Here is an 18,588-nt window from a genome sequence, read left to right as displayed (position 1 = left end):
AAACATTTACGCTTGTAGTGTTTATAACACAAAAGAAGTTACAGACTTTCCACAGGTGCGCAATGGCCTGAAAATGCAAAGTCCTTGCTCTCCAACTTTTTCACAGGACAAAATAGTTAGAGCTCATTTGCCCTGATGGCAGGAGGTTTGCAGAAGAAGCCTGGCAGGCAAGCTCTGGGTCTGAGGCTGACGTAGGCTCCTGTCCGCGTTCTAGTGAGTTCAGAGCAGTTTTCAGAGCAAACCGAGGTGCCATCGGCTTTCAGAGCAGTGGCTGCCCCCCGCTGCCCCGTCATGTCTGGGGCTGGAGAGCTGCTTGGGCCCCTTGACTCTTTCCAGGGTGGGGGTGGGAGGTGGCACACTGGATTTTCTCAGGCTTTGGGTGTAAAAGCATTTTATTTTGAGATGTTGACAGGTGAGTGTTCTAAGATAAAAAGATTAAAAACACCCAATTCTTTGGTTCCACACAGATTATAACCTTCCTTTTCTTTGATAAAGTCCTTGTTCAAAAAGATGTGTCTGGCACAGAGCCCGAACTCTGTAAATTGTGTCCATGCAAGAATCAAGTCCCTTTTCTCAGTTCAGAAACAAGGAGATAGAACAAGAAACGCTGGTAAATGCAGGTTTGGGTCTTGTGGGCGGTGGGCTGGGCAGCTGCGAGCCCCCTTCGTTTCTCTTCCACAACCGCCCTTCTCGGGAAGACGCGTCGGCCCCGCACGGGTATTATTACAGGCCTCGCTATGAAGTTGGAACGAACACAGTGACAAGGAGGATATCCTGGGGTGTCCTGACTAATGACAGCGGCGGAGGGGCGAAGGCAGAGACAGGGAGAGGTGCATGTTAACCGCGGGGCGAAACCCCCAGCAGCCGGCGCGTTCCCGCGCGTGGGCCGGGGCAGGCGCCCACCCGGACGACCGGCGCCGCGGAGCCCCGCGCCCGTCCCGGAGTCAGCCCGCCGGCCTTCTCCCGCCCCTTCCCCTCGGCCGCGCCGTCCTGCCACACGCCCTGCGTCTCTCTGCCCCACCGTGGTGCCCGGGAGTCAGCCCCGCCGGCTGGGCCGTCCCTGGGTTTCATCCCTGGAGGCAGCCGCCCCGAGCAGCGGGAATCCTGGTACCGGAGGGAATGGGCCGCGGCTGGCGGCGCTCCCGAACCCGCGGTCGTCGGCGTGCAGGCCGCGCGCAGGGGTCCGCGGAGCGAAAGCCTCAAGCGCCTTTCCCTGGGCTGCGGGCTCGCGCGGGCCGCCTCGTCCCCCACGTGCGACGGCTTCGAAGGCTCGTCCCTGCGAGGCGCCTGCGCCGCAGCACGTGGCTGCTCGCGACCCCTGGGGGCGGGGAGGCCGAGTCCAGGGAGGCGGCGGGAGCCCGGCGCGCGCTCTCGTGGCCCCCGGGGGGTACACAGCCTGACCAGCGCCGCGGCGGAACGCGCTTCCCGCACCCACGCGCGTGCTCGGGGGAAGGCGAGAGCGGCGGACCAGGGAGAGCGGAAGTGGCGGAACGAAGAGGCTCTGCTTCCGGCGCCGCAGGCACGGCGCGCCTTCGCGCCATGGCGGGGCTCGGCCGGCGGGTGAGGCGGCGCGGGCCCGGCGGGAAGGGCGGGGGTGGGCGCGGGGGCTGTGCTGGGCTTTCTCCGCGCGGGCAGCAGCCGCTGAGGCTGTTCGGGGCCAACGGCGTCTGCGCGCGGGTGGGCCCACGGGTTCCCTGGCATCCCGCAGGGCGGCCGGGTGAGCGCGCGCCCGGGGACAGGCCCCGGCTCGGCCCCTCGGGTGCCCGGAAGTCGTTTCTGCCCAAAGACGCGTCTCTGGCGAAGCTCCTCACCGCGGAAAGCGGGGTCTCCCGGGAGCGAGGCTGCCGGGGTCCTTTCTCCCGCGGGCGGTGCGGCCCGGACGAGCGAAGCGCCGCTTGCCTCTGCGTGAACAAAGCCCGGCGGCTAGTTTCCTGCGCGCTTCGCTCCCCCGGAGACCCGCGCGTTCTCTCCGTAGCAGGCTTTCCTCCGTCCCTCTCCGCCACGGAGTCATGTTGTCCTTCCCGTTGACCTGCCTGCTGCGACTGAAGTGTGCGGGCCTTGAGCCGTAGGTAGCGGGAGAGCGCCCCCTCCTCGCCCGGCACCACGGAACTCGGCCGGGTGGCCGTGAAGTCGGTCTCCCCTGGCCCCCGCCGCAGGGAAGCTGATGGGCACTTGCTGGGCTCTGAGCTCCATGCTGTTGCAGCGCTCTGTTCCCTGTGCGTGACCCTCCTTCCTCGTTTTATTTTTTATTTTTTAATTAATTAACTTATTTTTGGGGGGACAGATCTCTGCTCTGTAACAGTTCCCCCCCTCTCAGACTTAAGGCCCTTTATAATGTTATACAGGACAGTGGGCGAAGGTCTCGTGTTCCTCTGGTTGCTTCAAGCTGGACATGGTCATCATCCTGCCTTCTCTTGGGTCCAGAAATCCCTACTAGAGGTGGGGTGTGGAGGGGAGGGTGGCCTTCCCGCATGGGGAAGGGTCTTGCTGACTCCAGGTCAGTTGGCTGTCTCCGGGCAACGGCGTGCTTCCCCGGGCTTTTTAAGCTCAGGTATAATTTTGCAGATTTCTTGTAAAAACTGTCATGTTTGGGACCCTGCTCACAAATCCTGTGGTGCCCACGACATGGGGCGGTGGGGAAGTGACTCCCCTTCGTGCTGTGTCTTCCAGCTCTTGGATGGGCACCGCCTGATCACCCTCAGCTGGTCCCACGTCACGAGGCAGACGCCTCGTCTGGGAGAACAGGAACGGGCAACGACCTCCTTGTTGCGTCGGTTGGCCACAGCCTCCAGAGGAGGGGGCCTCGAGGGGTCATCCCGTGTTGAACCCAGGAAGCATGTGCAGGAACCGGAGTGTGGGACGAGCCTTACGTGCCTCCTTGAGAAGCAGGCGGCTCCTGTGGCCCGAGGGCCCTTGCAGCGAGAGGAGGTCATCGGCTCCCTGCTGGACATGGGTTTCAGCGATGCCCATGCTCACGAGCTGCTCAGTCTACAACCAGGGACCCACTCTCAGCAGCTGCTGGACGTCGTTTCCGAACTCATCCTTTTGGGTGTGAATCCAGAGCCTGTGTACGTGGCCTTGAAGAGAAGTCCTCAGTTGCTGAAATTGCCTGTGACGCACGTGAAGAAGCGCTCCAGTTACCTGCGGAAGCTCGGGCTTGGAGAAGGTACCAGGGGGCGCTGCTGAGGGCCGAGGCTGAGCTGGGGAGCGAGTGGCCTAGGTGAGGGGCTAGTCTGGGGGGAAGCTCTGGGGAGGAGTGTGTGCTTGGGTTGGGGGTGAGGCAGAGGGGTGACCTCTGAGGTAGGCAGTGCAGGAGGAAGGGACTGAGTGGCAGACAGGGACCCTGGCCTGGGTCGTTCGCTGTGGGGACTCCAGCAGCCGGCACAGTGACGAGCACCCGGGGGTACGTGATCAGCAGATAGATGTTAATCTGTGATGGTGGTATGTGTGTGCAGATGGAACCTTTCACATCTAAGTGATGGGATGTGGTCCCCGTGCTCTGTGTCTGTGTGATGTGAAGCTGGAGGCTCACAGAGGTCCTTGTAAAGGCACTTCTGGCTGGCGTCTTGATTCACTGTGGAGGCTGGTGGAGTGGCCATTCCCCCACCCCCAACAGGATTCACACCTGCAAGGACCCTAGAAGTTCACTGGACTGCTCCACGGGGCCCCTGAGAAGGGGGCTGGGGGCCCCCGGGGTGCTGCACGCTCCTTCGTTTCATTCTGGGCTCTCCCTGGGAGATATCGTTGGGGCAGAGAAGGTTTGCAGGTCTCCTGCTCCATGGGGTCTCAGTTGGCCTCCTCTTCCCGGAGGTGGGAGAAAGGCAGCCCCGTGTGTCTCCCTTGACAGGTGCCTACTGTGGTGCGAGCTGGTGGGCTCAACTCTGCCGTGGGCTGCGGAGGCAGATTAGCCAGCTCAGCACGGTGCGAACTACAAAGGTCAAGTCTGAACCTCTGAGTTCGTTCCTGAGACGTTTCAGCAAGGCCGTGACTAACTCAGCTGTTCGGAAGCTTTTAACTAGCAGTGTGAATAACTGATGTCAGGTTTCCAGGCGGAACTTGCCCCAGCTGTCCGTGGGAGCTCTGCGCGCCCCCGTTTGCCCAGGTCGTGTGGCTTATCCAGTTACCCTAACGCAGCTGGTAGGCCTCTTGCACGGAGCATGCCCCAGTCTGGGTGAGAGAGCCGGTCTTCCCGCTAACCAGGGTGTCGGTGTTTGTGATGGTGGTTCCGTGAATTATTGTCATGGAACCTTTTTCGTGAGTTGGGGCACCCGTGACTCTTATTATGGAAGGAAACCTCAGCCCAAAGCTCCAGGGTGGGGGACGCTACCACCCTGTCTCACTGTCCGACTTTCCCAGGTAACCCCTGGGAAATTCTTTCCTAGGCGAGGAGGGCGGAAGGAGGAGACCTAGAACATAAAGTAGGTTCCTTTCAGCTGGGAGGCCAGACGGAGGCAGGGCTGGCACCCCCTCTCCCCCGGTGCTGCTGGGAAGACGCCGGAGGCTGCCACCTGTGGGGAGCGGCGGTCCTTGTTCGTTTTGAAAGCGCTAGCTGGGGTTGGGCCTGGCCAGCCCCTGGGGTTCGGGGAACGTCCCGAAACTACGCACGTGCCTCTCTGTGCTGCAGGGAAGCTGAAGAGGGTGCTTCACTGCTGCCCCGAGGTTCTCACCATGCGTCACCAGGACATTGACGGCATCGTCAGGGTTCTCAGGGAGAAGTGCCTCTTCACGGTGCAGCAGGTGACCGAGATTTTGCACAGATGCCCCCGTGTTCTGCAGGAGGATCCCGGTGAGCTGGAGTACAAATTCCAGGTGAGACTGGCGGCCAGTGACTGGGGGAGGGGCGGCGGCTCTGGGACGTGCAGGGTCTGCTCTGCAGGTAAGAACCCGAGACAGCAATTCTGTGGCTTCCCTGCCACGAATGATGAACGGCCCCACGCAGGTCTCAGAGTCCAGACAGGGCCTCTCTTTGAACTAAATAATGTAAAGATAGCTAAGGCCTTCCGAGCTTTAGCGCCTGTTTTGCGTGTTGATTTCAGAGATGTGATTGTGACAGCTGTCCTGGTTTTTTGGTAGTGATGATGACTCAGGTCAAATCCTTAGATGCTTTCTGAATTTTTGGCTTGTGCTTTTTATACTCATCATTTTCTTCCCCTGTCCGAAGAAAAATAGAACGTAGCCTCTCCCTCCTGCCCTTTATTTCCTGCTGTGTTTTTCTCAATGTGAATTGGAAAATGCTTTAAAAATTATCAGCTGTCATGCAGACGTGGGGGTTGGGGGGTGCCCTGCGCTGCCGGTCAGGCCCCCATCCTGAAGGCTGTGCACGGGTGAGTGCCGTGACCGTGGTGGGACAGGTCTGAGGATGCCCCCGACCCTCCCCTGCCTGTGTCTGCAGTATGCCTACTTCAGGATGGGGGTGAAGCATGCGGACATCGTGAAGACCGACTTCCTGCAGTACCCCATCACCAAGACCAGGCAGAGGCACACGTTCTTGGAGCGCCTGGGACGGTTCCAGACCCCAGACAAGAAGGGACAGACGCAGGTCCCCAACCCTCTGATCAAGGACATTCTCAGAGTTTCGGAAGCTGAGTTTCTGGCCAGGACGGCCTGTTCTTCTGCTGAGGAATTTGAAGTTTTTAAGAAGCTGCTGGCCCGGGAGGAGGAAGAGGAGTTTGAGAGCCTCGTGCCTGGTGATGAAAGCCCCAGCGACGAGGATGAGGACGAGGCCTGGGAGGGGGGGGAGCTGTGACAGAGGCCCAGGACCTCAGAGGACATTTTAGTTCTCTAAGCCCTTGGGAGCGTCCCCTGGATCTTCTCAGGCCACCGTGCATTCCAGACCTGGTCTTTCGGTGAACAGTGATTGCAGGTCCCCTGAGAAGGAGGCCAGAGGGCTGTGCCCATCCTGAGTGAGAGACTGACTCTGGCCGTGAAAAGCAGGCGCTCAGGGCATCAGCATTCGGTCGTTCCTCTGCTGTAGCAGCAGGTGACCGTTCTGTGACAGTGCGTGGTTCTGGAGTCGTCATAATGCCCTTCTAGTGACAAGAGGCAGGGTTCAGAGGTGGCAGTGAGGTTCTAGTACATCCCAGCACCTTATTTCATGAAGACAAGCAGCAGGCTTTCCACAGAGAGACGCGCGTTTAACCTGGGACTGCTGCCTCCTGTGCCGCTCGTGTGCCGCAGGGCAGAGGGAAGCGGGTTGGCGACCTTCAGCTCCGTGCGGCGCAGCGGCTTCCCGCCGGTGCAGTGCTGGGCAGCCCCCCGCGAGGGGCAGGCCGGGCTCCGACCCCGGGAACTTGGCATTCATGCCCGCACATGGGCAGCAGGTCACATTGGGGCGTGACCTTTGGCAGCCCCCTCCTTTTATGGGAGCCTTCTGAGGCTAGTAGAGGAGAGCACTTGAACACAGCCAGGGGCCTGCTCGGCTGGCATTCAGGGGGCGCTCCATGACACGAGGAGGAGGAAGTCCCCTCAGGAGCCCCATGGATCTGGGCAGTGATTTGAAGCCTTGGGGTCAGAGGCCCAGCCCTGAGCTCAGACGGGGGACATTGGTGCATCCTAGGACGCTCTGGGCACCCTTCCTTGGGCTGACACCACAGAGCATTCCTTTCCCCGTGCACTGGGATGCAGTCGGCCGGTCAGAGCTCTGTTTTCGGGGGATTCAGCGTGGAGTCGAGACCTGTGCTTCCACTTCCCCTGCTCTGTTCCCTGCTGACGGCAAAGAGAAAGGCGTTTACAAACCACAGGCAGGTCAGGGAGCCTCTGCCCGTGAGCCGGATGTTGGGGCCCCGGCCAGCCGGTGGGAGTGGTCCAGCCAAGGGGAGGTGCTGGAGGCGGGGACACGGAGTGGCCCTCGCCCACTGGGCTCCTGGTGGCAGACCGGCTCCATTTCCTCTGTGACTTCCATGTGCCGTGGGGAAAAGGGACACTTTGTCTTTCTTGGCCACCGACAAAAATTATTAAAAAGAAAGGTGTTCCGCCGTGTGCAGTGTTTTCACTTCCTTTCCCCTTTGTGGCGTCCATGTGACTGGCACGCTCCCTGGAGCCCCATCAGGACGGGGCAGGACCCCGCACTGACGCCTGACTGGTCAGGTCATCAGCCTGTTCAGCAGGTGGCTAACTCTGAAGCCCTTGAGAGTTTTCTGACCCATTGTTACTAATTCCCTTGGGTGGACATTTGAGTATTTTCAAGGAAGAAGTTTTACAAAGGAGCCCTGTAGAAGCTCACTCGGAATGTTCCAAGGAAGGTTTATGATTCCCATTAGCATCAGGGACCCTTTTTACTATAGACACTTTAACTTGGATGTCCGAGTGGGTGAGTCGTGAGACCACACGGCCTCGGACTCAGGGCCTACTGCACTGTGCGCTCCTTGGGGAAACCGATGCCTCTAAGCCCAGACCCGGAGCACGACAGCGCCTGCCTCGTGGCTGAGGACTCGGGTCATTAACCTGGTCTGAGAAGGTTCCACCCACTTTTCCAGTGGCATCACTTGCTCTTGTCATTTGCTGGTGATTCTGTAGCTCACGTGGGTGCACAGGGTCAGGTCCCAGTGCTGCAGCAGGAGGCGGCAGCCCGTGCTCACAGACGTGGGTGGGGCCCCTTGACAGAGCTCAGCTGTCCCCTTCAGGTGGCCAGCCCTGAGACAGCACATTCTGGAGCACAGTAGAGATCTCTTGAAATGACTAATCCCCCTTTCTGAAAATGACAGACTGTCTAACACGCAGACATATGCACACACAATTTTAATAAAAATAGAAAGTCTAAAATATACTCTTAATTCTTCAAGAAATGTTTTTATAAAGATGAAGGAGCCCTTTTGGTGGCTGTAGAGCTGACTCGGGCAGTGTCAGTGGAGGCGCACGGAGGCCCCCATTCCAGTCGGGACATCTGTAAAGTGCCAGGAGGTGGAGGGTGCGCTAGCCTGGACCTCACGTGCAGGGAGGGGACAGCTGTGCAGAAGGTGCTGGACCGTGGGCGTGATGATGACACGTGTCTGCCTGTGGGGAGAGCTGCTGGGTGGGGGAGGGTGCTTGCTGCCCGGTAGCCTGCGCCGTGGACAGAGGACCTCAGGCCTCCTCGGGCCTCGCCCAGCCCAGGGTCTGTCTGTCATTCAGGCCTGTGAGGAGGGGCCCTGGCTGCTTCCACACGCCTGCAAGTGGGGTTTGTGTAGCGTGTCTGGGACACTCCAGGAGGGATCTTGGGGGCCCTGGTGTGACTTGTCATCCGGATGGCATTCTCTGCATAAGGTTGCAGCCTGAGTGGGTGAGCCAAGTGTGGCCTGGGGGTGTGTGGCCCCAATTTTGTAAATCGGGTTTTATGAGATTGCGGCCTCACCGGTCTGGGCACACGTTTACGGCCGTGTCTGCGCTCGGGCGAGGGGCTGAGTCAGCACAGGGACCCCGGTGCACAAAGCCAGAGGTGCTCCCTGCCTGGCCCTGCGCGGAAAAGCAGGGGACTAGGGGACTGAGTGTCTGGCTCCATCTTAGTACTGGCACTTTCTCTTTCAAAATCTGCTGACTGGGTACTGGGTCACTAGCCCTCACCTGCCCCGGGGAGTGGCCCGTGGGACGTGCACCAGCGTCCCTTGCGCCCCCCCCGCCCCCCCCTCTGCTTCTAGGGCTGTCAGTGGCGGCTCCTCCTCAGTCTGGCTGTTGGGTCTCAGGGAAAATCCTGTCTCGGGTTTGGAATCTGGAACTGGTTTCTGGATGTTGCTGAGGCTCCGGCTGACAGCCTCGCTCATCCAGGGCTGCCGCCTGCGGCCTGGGTTCCAGCTCTGGGGCTGCGGGCAGCGGGCACCTGGAGGGCCCCGTCCCAGGGGCCCTACCCGGCCAGGCCGGCCTGGCCGTCTGTCTTCTAGAGGCCGGAGGGGAGAAGCCACAGAGGGGCAGGCTCCAGTCAGGACCCTGCCGCTCAGGGTGTCCCTGTCAATCCAATCTGAGACCTGGTCTTCCAGGGCCTTAGGAGCTCATGCGGTTGATGGAGTGTGGCCAGAACGCCCGGGATCCTTGGGAGAAAAACAGAATGGGCGTGAGGAGGACGGCACCCCCCTTCGAAATGGCAGCTTCTCGTCTCTGTAGCTGGGTTGCGGCCCCGGCTGAGGCAGCACGTGGGGCGGGGCAGGTGTGTCAGGCCTGACCATGTCCGCAGTGGGAGGGACCTTTGGGCAGCACCACAGGCTGCGCCTGCACACGGTGACACCCATGACCGTCCCGTGCAGGTGCACTGGCTGCCCGCTCCCTCGGCGCGGCAGTGAGCTCTCAGGCGGTGGCCTGGGGGGTGTCTGTCTGTGTCTGTCCTGCCTGCTGGCGCTTTCTCTGCTGTGTCAGGAATGAGGACCCCGAAGGCCAGTGTGCGCGCAGCACTGAGGGTTTCTGGTTTGTCTTCCGAGAAGTGGGTTTGCTGAGCGGCGTCTTACGGAAGCCACTGTTCTCTCAGGTGCTTACTGCAATGGGGGTGTTCCTGACCCACATCGTGCTTGTGGGTCTGCGAGCCCCGTCCCGAGTGGCTCGCAGGCCTCAGGCCGTGTGTGTTGCAGGCACGTGTCTTTGGAGTGTGAGGTGGGGGTGACGCCGTGCGTGAGGGGACGGCTGCCCACCCGCGGGTCCCTGCCTGGCGGGGTGTGAGTGAGCCCACGGCTGCAAGGCGCTGCTGCTTCCGGTTTTGGGAAGGGTCTCTGAGTGACGCTTCTCAGCCACACGGGGACCGGGCACCTCCCTCTCCTGCCCCGTGCGGGGTGGACTGTTAGCCCTCTGTGGGGTGCAAGCCTCGGGCTGCCCGGCCGCCCTGTGGCATCGTGCTATGGGAACCCTCGGTCAGCGGGCAGCTCGGTACAGGCTTTGGGGGGCCCTGGGTCTCGGTCTTGCAGGTGACGGTGGGCCGTTTGCAGGGGTGGGGGGTTCCGATGGGGTTGAGTTTCCGTGAGGGTCTGGGAACTGCTGGGCGAGGCAGTCAGGAAGCCTCTTTCGCTGCAGGGCTCCGGAGTGCTCAGGGGCCACCCAGTGACAGTCCTTAGGCCCTCCCAGAAGTTAGGGGGCCAAGGGCCTGCACCCCATTTTTTCTTTAAACAGATGGCCATTCCCAAGGCCTGGAATGCACCCCTGACCTCCCCGCCCCTAGTGTCTCCGTGCGCCGACCTGGCAGCCCCAGCTCCTGGCAGGTCGCAGGCGGGCGCCGCCTCTGAGTGCTGCCAACGGAAGGTGCCCTTGGGACCCTTGCGACCCGGCCTCGTTTCCTGCTGCGCTGTGCCTGCCGCAGGCGGCTGCTGGGAGGCCCCGTCCACCCCTCCTCACCCAGCCCCTCGGGGCGTGCTGGAGCCTGGTCTGGGTTCCTCGCGAACAGACCCCGGGCTCCCTGGGAGGGCCGCCCCTCTCCTCGCAGCTCCGCTGGCCCCTGGGAACGTACCTTACGCCGTCGTCAGTGCTGTGCTGTCGCTTTGTTTCCTGAAACAGAGAAGGCGATTTGTGAGCAGAAGCCGTGGCCTGTGACCCTGGGCCTCCTGCCCGCTTGCATGTCCCAGTGTGGGGACCCCGCAGTGCGCCTGACGGGGAGACGGCTTCGTGAGCCCGCAGCGGGACGGGCGCGCCGGGGCTGCCGAGGGGCGCACGCCCTGTGCTCTCTGAGGACTGGCCGGGCTCAGACTCGACGCCTTAGAGAGCGCGTGGTGCCCTCGGCACTCTACACGATGGCTCTCGCGACGGCCCCGAGCCCTCTGGGGAAAGAACCTGGGGTGCCTGGGTCAGAAGGGACAGACTTGCTGAATTTGCAGTGTGGCCGTGGCCTCTTGGCCACGCTCGTACTTTGCAACCTGAGCACCAGGTGCTGAGTGTACACGTGTGACCAGAATCCCCCCCCCCAGCGCCCACCGCCCCGACTCCACCCAGCACCCGCCATGCCCAGCTACTCCCATCTGTACAGTTTCTTAACGGAACAGGCTGCAGAGGGCGGCACAGCGGGGCAGGCAGCCTGGTTCAGCCGCAGGCCTGTGGCCTCCCCCAGCGCTCAGTCCCCGGGGCCACCCTCACCCCGCGACCTGCGGCCCCCACCGTGGCCTCCTGCCCGCGGCCGCACCTGTGGGGGGTCTTCTTGACGCTGGTGCTTTCGCAGCTCTCCCTGAAGCAGATGTCCTGGTGCACCTTGTAGACGCGCTTGTACCTGTCACAGGAGAGCGGCGTGAGGCCGGGGGCCGCCGGGGGGGGCTGCACCGTCGCCTCCCGGGGCTGCACGGACCCTGGGGACCGTGAGGGGGAGGCCAGTGTTTCCTTAATAAAACTTGGCCTCAGCGGGGTATTGCGACGTCTCACGTGAAAGCCTTGTAACGTGTAAAATGTGCTGTACCAAGGTACCCCATTCGAAGGGCCCGCCTTGAGGAGTGTCGGTAGAGTCGCATGGTTCTCAGGGAGGATGCGGAATTGCCGACGGGCCTGGCCGGGGGGCCACGCCTGTCCACTGGGGGCACCGAGGCGTGGGCCGCGTGAGGCAGGAAGGCACATTTAGGCCCCGCCGTGGCCTATTGGCCGCTTGGGGCGCGTCTCCGGAACTGAAGCCCCAGCCTTGTGTGAAATGGGAGTTTCTCACGCTGCCTCTCCCGTGTTTGTAGGCGACAGTGATGGGAAAGTGCTGGGGTTCTTTTTAAAACTCTTACACGTCCGAGTTGTTGGAAGGAAGCCCCAGGTAGTGGGACGGACAAAGCTGCAGCTCACGTGCTCGGTCTGGGAGGGCCACGGGGGGCCTTCGTTGAGACGCCCGGCCATCAGGGAGTGACGGGGTCGGGAATGGCCTCCCGATACAGCCACCAGAGGCTGGACAGGATGTGGGAAGTGACTTCAGATATCAGAAGACAGAGCAAGACTGCAGTCCCTGGGAGAAGGGACACAGGTGAACGTGCAGCTGCCCTGGAACTCAGTCCGCAGGCACCTCTTGGACTGCATTTCGGGGATCCAAGCATTGGTCACACTGAGGTGAGGAGAGAGGTCAGAGTTGGGGAGCAGAGGCAGCTGGACTTTGTGGGGAAGAGAACTGGAGAGGAGGGAGCCACGCAGGAGAGGAGCTCCAGAGACCTGGAGAGGGTCTCCGTGGAAATGAGGCTCTGGGTCCACAGGGTGAAGCCCGCCAGGCCGGGCGAGAAGGACTAGCGAGGAGGCGAGGGTTCCGGGAGCCGGAGCGGACAGACCTTGGTTAGTGAGAGGCCCCTCCACCGACGCAGTCACCGCTCAGGCCGCTGCGGGTCACCGCGGGCTGTGCTCACTACCTGGCCCCGCTGGTGGCTGCGGTGGCTTCAGACAGCCCTCCCCCAGCACCCAGGATGGCCCCGCCTTAGACGTGGGGCAGAATTACCCCCAGAAAAAGGGAGGTGCTAAAGCCGCCCCACGACAAGCCTCGGAAGGGTCAAGCTGAACTTCACGACGTAGCTGCCTTGCAGAAAAAGCCCTCACACTCTTGAACGAACACAAAAAGTAAGATAACCTAGCACAGAGTAGCAAAGTTACAACACCTGGTATTCAACAAAAATGACAAGACCTTCAAAGTTACACAAAGAATCCAGAAATGACTGAGTAGAAAAACACTTGGAAACGAGGGCAGTGATAAGCAACAGAAAGAACCTTAAAACATCTGTTCTAACCCGTGGTCAGTGACGTCAGGAAAACATGAGCACAAGGAGAGAAGTGGAGGATTGAAGACAGAAGTAGTGACGAGGCCGTGTCGGAGACAGACGTTCTGCCAACCGATTCATGGCAGGTTAGGCACGGCCGGGGGCCAGGCTGGTGAGCGGAAGGCCTGGCATAGGGTCTGTCTGGCATGAAGTGGAGGGGAAGGCTAAAGAAAGCGGAAGAAGGGCCCGTGACCCGTGAGACAGCATCCACGTGACACACCCGTAATCGGAATCCCAGGAGAAGGGATACATGGAGGGATGGCAAAAATACTGAAGTAATGGCCAGAACTTTCCAAATTTGCTGAAAGCTAAAAACGCAGAGCGTCAGCGCAGGCACAGCCGCGGCCGCAGCCAAGCCCATCACAGACGGGGTTCCCAGAACCAGTGATAGAGAAAACCAGCAGCCCTGGGCTCCGGGGACACGTGTCATCCCATCTTCCTGTCTGAGACAGGGCAAGGCCGGAAGACAAAGGGACGACGACCTCAGAGGGCTGAGAGGGAGACCCAGGGGCCGCCACCAGTCCCGTAGTTAGCAGCCCCGTCCTTGAAAGGGGAAGGCGGAGTAAAGCCTTTTCAGACGGAAAGAGCCAGCAGCCCCGTGTGTGGGGACTGGGTACGGTCACCACGGGCTGGGCTCCCTATGCAGCCCGGCTGGTGGTTGCAGTGGGACAGCCCTTGCCCAGGGTCAGAGGGTGGGAGCGCAGGTCCCAAGTCCCAGCGCAGCGCCGAGCCCCCTGTGCCCCCTGCACTCCTGCCTGGTGTGACCCGGCAGCATGGCCTCGCTCACCGCATGTCTGCTGTGCCCTCCCGTGTCCCATCCAGAGGGGCCTGACAGCGCGTAGCCCAACGCGCCACCCTGCTCCCGTGTCACACAGCAAGCGCCAGAGGCCGTCCACAGGCATGCTCCTGACTCGGCCTGGGCAGCCGACCCCCGGGCTGGGGCGTCTGCCCTCAGACCCCTCGCCCCTTTGGATGCAGTGGGACCTCTTCCCCGAGGCTGACCCGACAGCGCGGTGCTGCGGTGGCCCTGCTCCTGCCCAGCCCGGGCGGTCCTGGCCTGTGTCGCATGCAGAGGGGCTCGGACATGTTTGCTGCCTAAACGGACTGTGAGGAGGGTCCTCAGAGTCACAGAGGGTCAGCCAGGAAGGTGCTAAGGGGCGAGCCCGTTTCACAGGCGGGAGATGGAGGCACGAGTGAGCTGCCCAGGGTCACATCATCACTTCCTGGTAGAACCATGGCTCCAAGTCTCAGGTGCTGCAGGTTTCTCTTCCGGGGGCGCCGTGACAGTGAAGACCCTGCCATCCAGGGAAGGGGGGCTGGTGTCGCCTGAGCGGTCGGGAACCACAGGCCTCCTGCGCCTCTGCGCCCAGCTGCATGGACCCAGCTACGTCGTTCAGCCTTTCTGCCTCAGTTTCCTAGTTTATCACCTGGCAGGAAGGGGTGTCACTGCCAGCCCCTTCTGTGACTGTGACCCTGGTCCTCAGGGTGTAAGAGGGTGGGGCGAGCTGACCCTGCAGGCGCTTCGGGGGCTCGAGGACTCTACCCGCGTGGCGAGGGCGGAGGAGAGAGACTCACACATGGTGACAGATGCCTCCTTCCCAGACTGGCAGGGACTTGGTCTCCGAGAACAGCCGCGTGCAGGGCTGGGACAGCTTCGTGCAGGCTGCAGAGCAAAGGGGGGCCGCGGCTTGCGGGGAGTGCGCGTCCTGGCCGCTCTCCACCTGCGCCCATGGGGGCCCTGCAGTTGGGCCCCTCAGGGCTCCCCGTTCGCCCACCGTGGGAGGCCGCGGCCCTTCCCCTCCACCGCCACATTTGGCGCCTCCCCCCACCTCTCACTGCGTGGCTGTCGCTGTGCCCCTCACTTTCTGACTGTCCGCAGGCCCCTCTTATCCAGGCAGCACCCTTCACCCTTGCACTTGGGGGCAACCCACCAGCCTCCCTGCCCAGGCACTGGGAAGCCTGTGCACCCCCGGGCCGAGCCGTCTCGTCCCCACCCGCCGGGACTTACCGAGCTCACAGCGCCTGCCCTTGAACCCTGGGCTGCAGTCACAGCTGTGGGCATCCTCGCCCGGCACGCAGGTGCCTCCGTTCTGGCAGGGGTTTTCTGTGCAGTTCCCAGGGGCGTCTGCAAACAGGCCGTGGGCGGTGAGTCCCCAGGACCACAGAGGAAGGCTGCCAGCCTGCCACATTGCTGCCTCCTGCTGTCCCCAACACTTCTGGGTCCTGGGGCGTCTCGTTTAGTGGGTCAGAGAGGCATCCGGCTGCGACCCCCTTACCTTGAGGGCCAGGGTCCGAGCTGCGGTTCTGCCGGGACCCTCAGTGCCGAGCCCTCTGTGGTGGGGAGTCTCAAGTCGCTGCTTACATAGTGGTCTGGTGCTGGGGGTCTCAGGAGAGACTCCTGGCCCTGCCCTGGCCTGTGACCCCACCCCGTTCACTTCTGATGGTGTTGCCCTTGCACAGAGCTGCTTCTACGTGGATGCCGGCACGTCCCCTCAGCAGCCCACTTGTCCTCCAGCGCCCGTCCCCAAGCCGCCTGTGTCTCCCTGCCTAAGTCCGCAGCCCAGGGAGCCCTCGGTGCAGGACTCTATGCGACGTTGGTGCCCTGTGGGCCGCTGTCTGCCGCGTCTCCCCCCCGGCTGAGTCCCCACCAGATGGCATATTCACTAGGCCGCTGGCAGAAGCAGGACCGTCAGTGGCTGCGGGGAGGGCACGCCTGGCCTTCCCTCCTGGGGCCCACAGTGTCTTGCTTTGTCAAGCTGTATGCGGTTTTCATTTTTAACTTAAAAGCTTAAAAAGGAGCGAGGGTTGTGTGTGCCCCCCACTTCCAATGCCAGAAGGCTGGCATTCCCTCTGTCGTCCCTGCCCCCGCCCCGCAAGGCTGATGGGACAGACGCGGCCTGTCTCCCCGCGTCCCCTGCTGGCCCTCGGGTCTGTTGAACTGTATCCACTTCTGTCCCCTCGCTCCCCTCTGGCTGTCCTTGTCCCTTGTCTTTTCTGAGGAGTGAGTTGTGGGCTTTTAAAAACCCTTTTTAAGAACCTTGAAAAACATCAAAGCTACAAAACCGGAGTGAGGAGCCCCGTGTGGCATCACTGGCTTCAGCGATACCAGCGCTTCGCAGCCTCATTCAGGCTGGTCGTGCGTCCATGCCCCACGCTCCTGCTGCTGCGGCAGTGTGTCCGCCGTGCCCAGGCACTGACGTCGCTACAGGCGCGCGCTCCTGTCCTCGCAAAACGAGCAGCAGCTCCTTAACCTTCAGAAATCGCCGTCCACATTCCCATCCCCTGATCACGTTAAAAACGTCACTCATTTCCAGTCTCTTCCGGTTGGCGCTCCCTCGGCGTGATGTGGCTCACGCTGTGTTTCACCCGCCACTTTTCACCCTCCTGCGGGAGGCACCGAAGAAACTGGGCCTCTAGTCCATTGGGACCCAACTCACTGCTCTCATCGTCCCCACCCCCGTGTTTCCTGTGAGCTGGTCATTGGAGAGGGGGCTTCCCAGGGCCTAGGGCTGCGTCCTCAAGGCCTGCTCCCCGGTGGAGGTGGAGGCGGTCCCTGGCTCAGGTCGGTGGCCTTGTTAATGCAGAACCGAGGTCCCTGCTTCGGGCCCAGATCTGTCACCTCACGAGGGCACACCCAGCTCGGTCTGTCACCCTTCACCTCCAACGGCCAAAAGCCTGCGAGGACTGCTTCCCCTCACCTGCCTGTGGTCACCGGAAATGGCCACCCTGCCACAGGCAAGGCCAGACCCATGCGTGTCCTTTCCCCTCCAGGTGCCCTCGCAGCGTGAGCCGCCTTGTGAGCTCAGAAGCCAAGCAGCGCGCCCTTTGCTCACGGAGCTTCAGGTGTTCGGTGGTTCCGTCTGCTGCTGTCTGTGCCCTTCAGACAAGTGTGTCCTGGGCTTGCTCGGTCCCGCTCGGGCCATGTTCTGCATCAGTCTCGGAATCGGCCCTTTCTCCCAAGACTCCTGCTTCCTTTTCATGCAGAACGGTTCCGAGAGCCCAGCGTGGGCAAGCAGGTGCTCGCTGTCCCCGGGGTGTGAGGTGTGGGCCGTAGACAGAACTGGGAAGTTAGAGTTAAAAGGAAAAGTAAACAAATCACAAGTTTATGCCTGTTTACCATTCAAAGGAACAGAGTTAAATACAAATAAACCCAGGGCCTTTCTTCTCTTTCTCTTCATGATGGAAATCTTGGTGGCATTAACATGATGATGATTTACCCCACAGTGTACATGTTAACAGCTTTAACGGTAGTTTAAAATACTGTGGGATAAGCAGCGACACTACTAACGTTAAGGTCGCTGAGTACGGCGGAGCACTTCCTGGCCGTTCTTCGCATCTGTCGACGCTGTCCTGCTGGGGGTGCAGAGTCAGAGCTCGGTCCTGGACGCGCTTTCAGTGACGCTTGCCCGTGCGGTCACGCCGGCCACCGGAGGCGCCGGTTTCAGTTCGCCTTCACTGCCGACCTTGCTTCTCCTCTGGGTGTCAGTCGCACGGCATCGTCTTGCTTTGTAACGTGTCCAGGAACATTCAGAGGCGTCCACGCCAACCTCCATGCCCTTCACGTCCTTGTTCTGTCCTCGTGTCATTAACAATTATTAGTTTCATTTATTTTTAAATTAAGAAAATAGGTCAATATATTTCCCTTTCCCATTTTCCTACACTGAGGATATACAGGAAACACCGTGCTTCACATCATGTTTTTAAAGCGGTTTTATTGAGAGAGAATTTATACACCACACAGGGTGCCCACTGAAGGGCACGGCTCATTGTCATCTTGTGTGATACAGGCGTGGCCCCGTCACGACAGACAGTCCGTCTCAGAACACGGTCCCCACCTCAGCAGGAGGCCGCACGCCCGTGGGCCGTCACCCTGCACTCCCCCGCCAGCCCTGAGCCACCGCCCGTCTGCTGCCGTCTGTGTGTCGCCCGCTCTGGACGCTGACGTGAAGGCACCACACTGCGTGTGGCCTCTGGGGACAGGCTGCTTTCCCCCAGCGCCGCGTTCTCCAGCTGTGCCTGTGCTGCAGGGCGTCCGTACGTCACTCCTTCTACGGCCCGTAACGTTCCGTCGTGCGGCGGGCCACATTCTGTTTATCACACATCAGCTGACAGACGCTGGGCTGTGTCTACCTTTTGGCGACTGCGAATCATTCCGGGGATGTTTGTGTGCATGTCCTTGTGTGGACATGTATGTTCATTTCGTCTGGGCACACACCCCTGCGGGCGTGGGGTCGCTGGGTCATGTGGTGACTGCGTTTAATTCTGAGAGGAACGGCCAGACTCGCTTCCTGAAGCGGCTGCGCTGTTTACACCCCCGCCAGCAGTGTGAGGGCTCGTTTCTCCACGTCCTCGCCAGGGCTCTCTGTCTTTTTACTGTAGCTGTCCTGGCGGGGGTGCAGTGGCAGCTCCCGGTGGCTGATGACGGTAGCATCTTGTCCTGGGCTTGCTGGCCATTGTGCGTCTTCCCTGGAGAAGCGTCAGTTCAGGGTCTGGGCTCGTTTCTTGAGTTATTTGTCTTTTTCCTATGAGTTGTAAGTGGTCTTTCTAGAGTTTAGATAAATTGCTTTTTCAGCTGTGACTTGCACATATTTTCTCCCGCTCGTGGGTTGTCATTTCCTTTGAAGCACAGAAGCTTTTAAACTTTGATGAAGTCCGATTTGCCTTTTAATTCTGTTGCTCACACTCCTGGTGACCCAGCTATGGATCCACTGCCAAGTCCAAGGTCATGGACATTTACTCGTGTTTCCTTCTAAGAGTGTTGCAGGGTTAGCTCTTAGTTTAGGCCTTTGATCTATTTTGAGTTACTTTTCTGTGTGACGTAATGCCTGGGTTCAGCTTCATTCTGCCGTGTGTGGACATCCAGCCGTCCCAGCTACATTTGTTCGAGAGACTCTTCTTTCCCTGCGGAGAGGCCTAGGCGCCTTGCTGGGGTCAGGTGACCGCT

General features: G+C 60.9%; 2 protein-coding genes across 2 annotated transcripts in view; one reads left to right on the top strand and one right to left on the bottom strand.

Annotated features, from left to right (window-relative positions):
* The first annotated feature begins 1,492 nt into the window (after window positions 1-1,492).
* MTERF4 (mitochondrial transcription termination factor 4) lies at window positions 1,493-5,813 on the top strand. The gene is made up of 4 exons (XM_090285384.1): window positions 1,493-1,560; window positions 2,671-3,166; window positions 4,625-4,809; window positions 5,393-5,813. The coding sequence occupies exons 1-4, from the start codon at window positions 1,540-1,542 to the stop codon at window positions 5,744-5,746; spliced, it is 1,056 nt and encodes a 351-aa protein (XP_090141510.1). The 5' UTR covers window positions 1,493-1,539; the 3' UTR covers window positions 5,747-5,813.
* A 2,645-nt stretch (window positions 5,814-8,458) lies between these two features.
* The window catches only part of SNED1 (sushi, nidogen and EGF like domains 1), a 47,126-nt gene continuing 36,996 nt past the window's right edge, over window positions 8,459-18,588 (bottom strand). Inside the window, 5 exon segments of the mRNA XM_090285394.1 lie at window positions 8,459-8,999; window positions 10,397-10,434; window positions 11,063-11,146; window positions 14,220-14,307; window positions 14,653-14,769. Coding sequence (XP_090141520.1) covers window positions 10,398-10,434; window positions 11,063-11,146; window positions 14,220-14,307; window positions 14,653-14,769 — 326 coding nt within the window. The 3' untranslated portion in view covers window positions 8,459-8,999; window position 10,397.

The sequence above is a fragment of the Furipterus horrens genome, unplaced genomic scaffold (genome assembly GCF_987537825.1).
Source record: "Furipterus horrens unplaced genomic scaffold, mFurHor1.1.pri manual_scaffold_1, whole genome shotgun sequence".
Classification (NCBI taxonomy): Eukaryota; Metazoa; Chordata; class Mammalia; order Chiroptera; family Furipteridae; genus Furipterus; species Furipterus horrens.
This window is presented reverse-complemented; position numbering and strand designations above follow the sequence as displayed.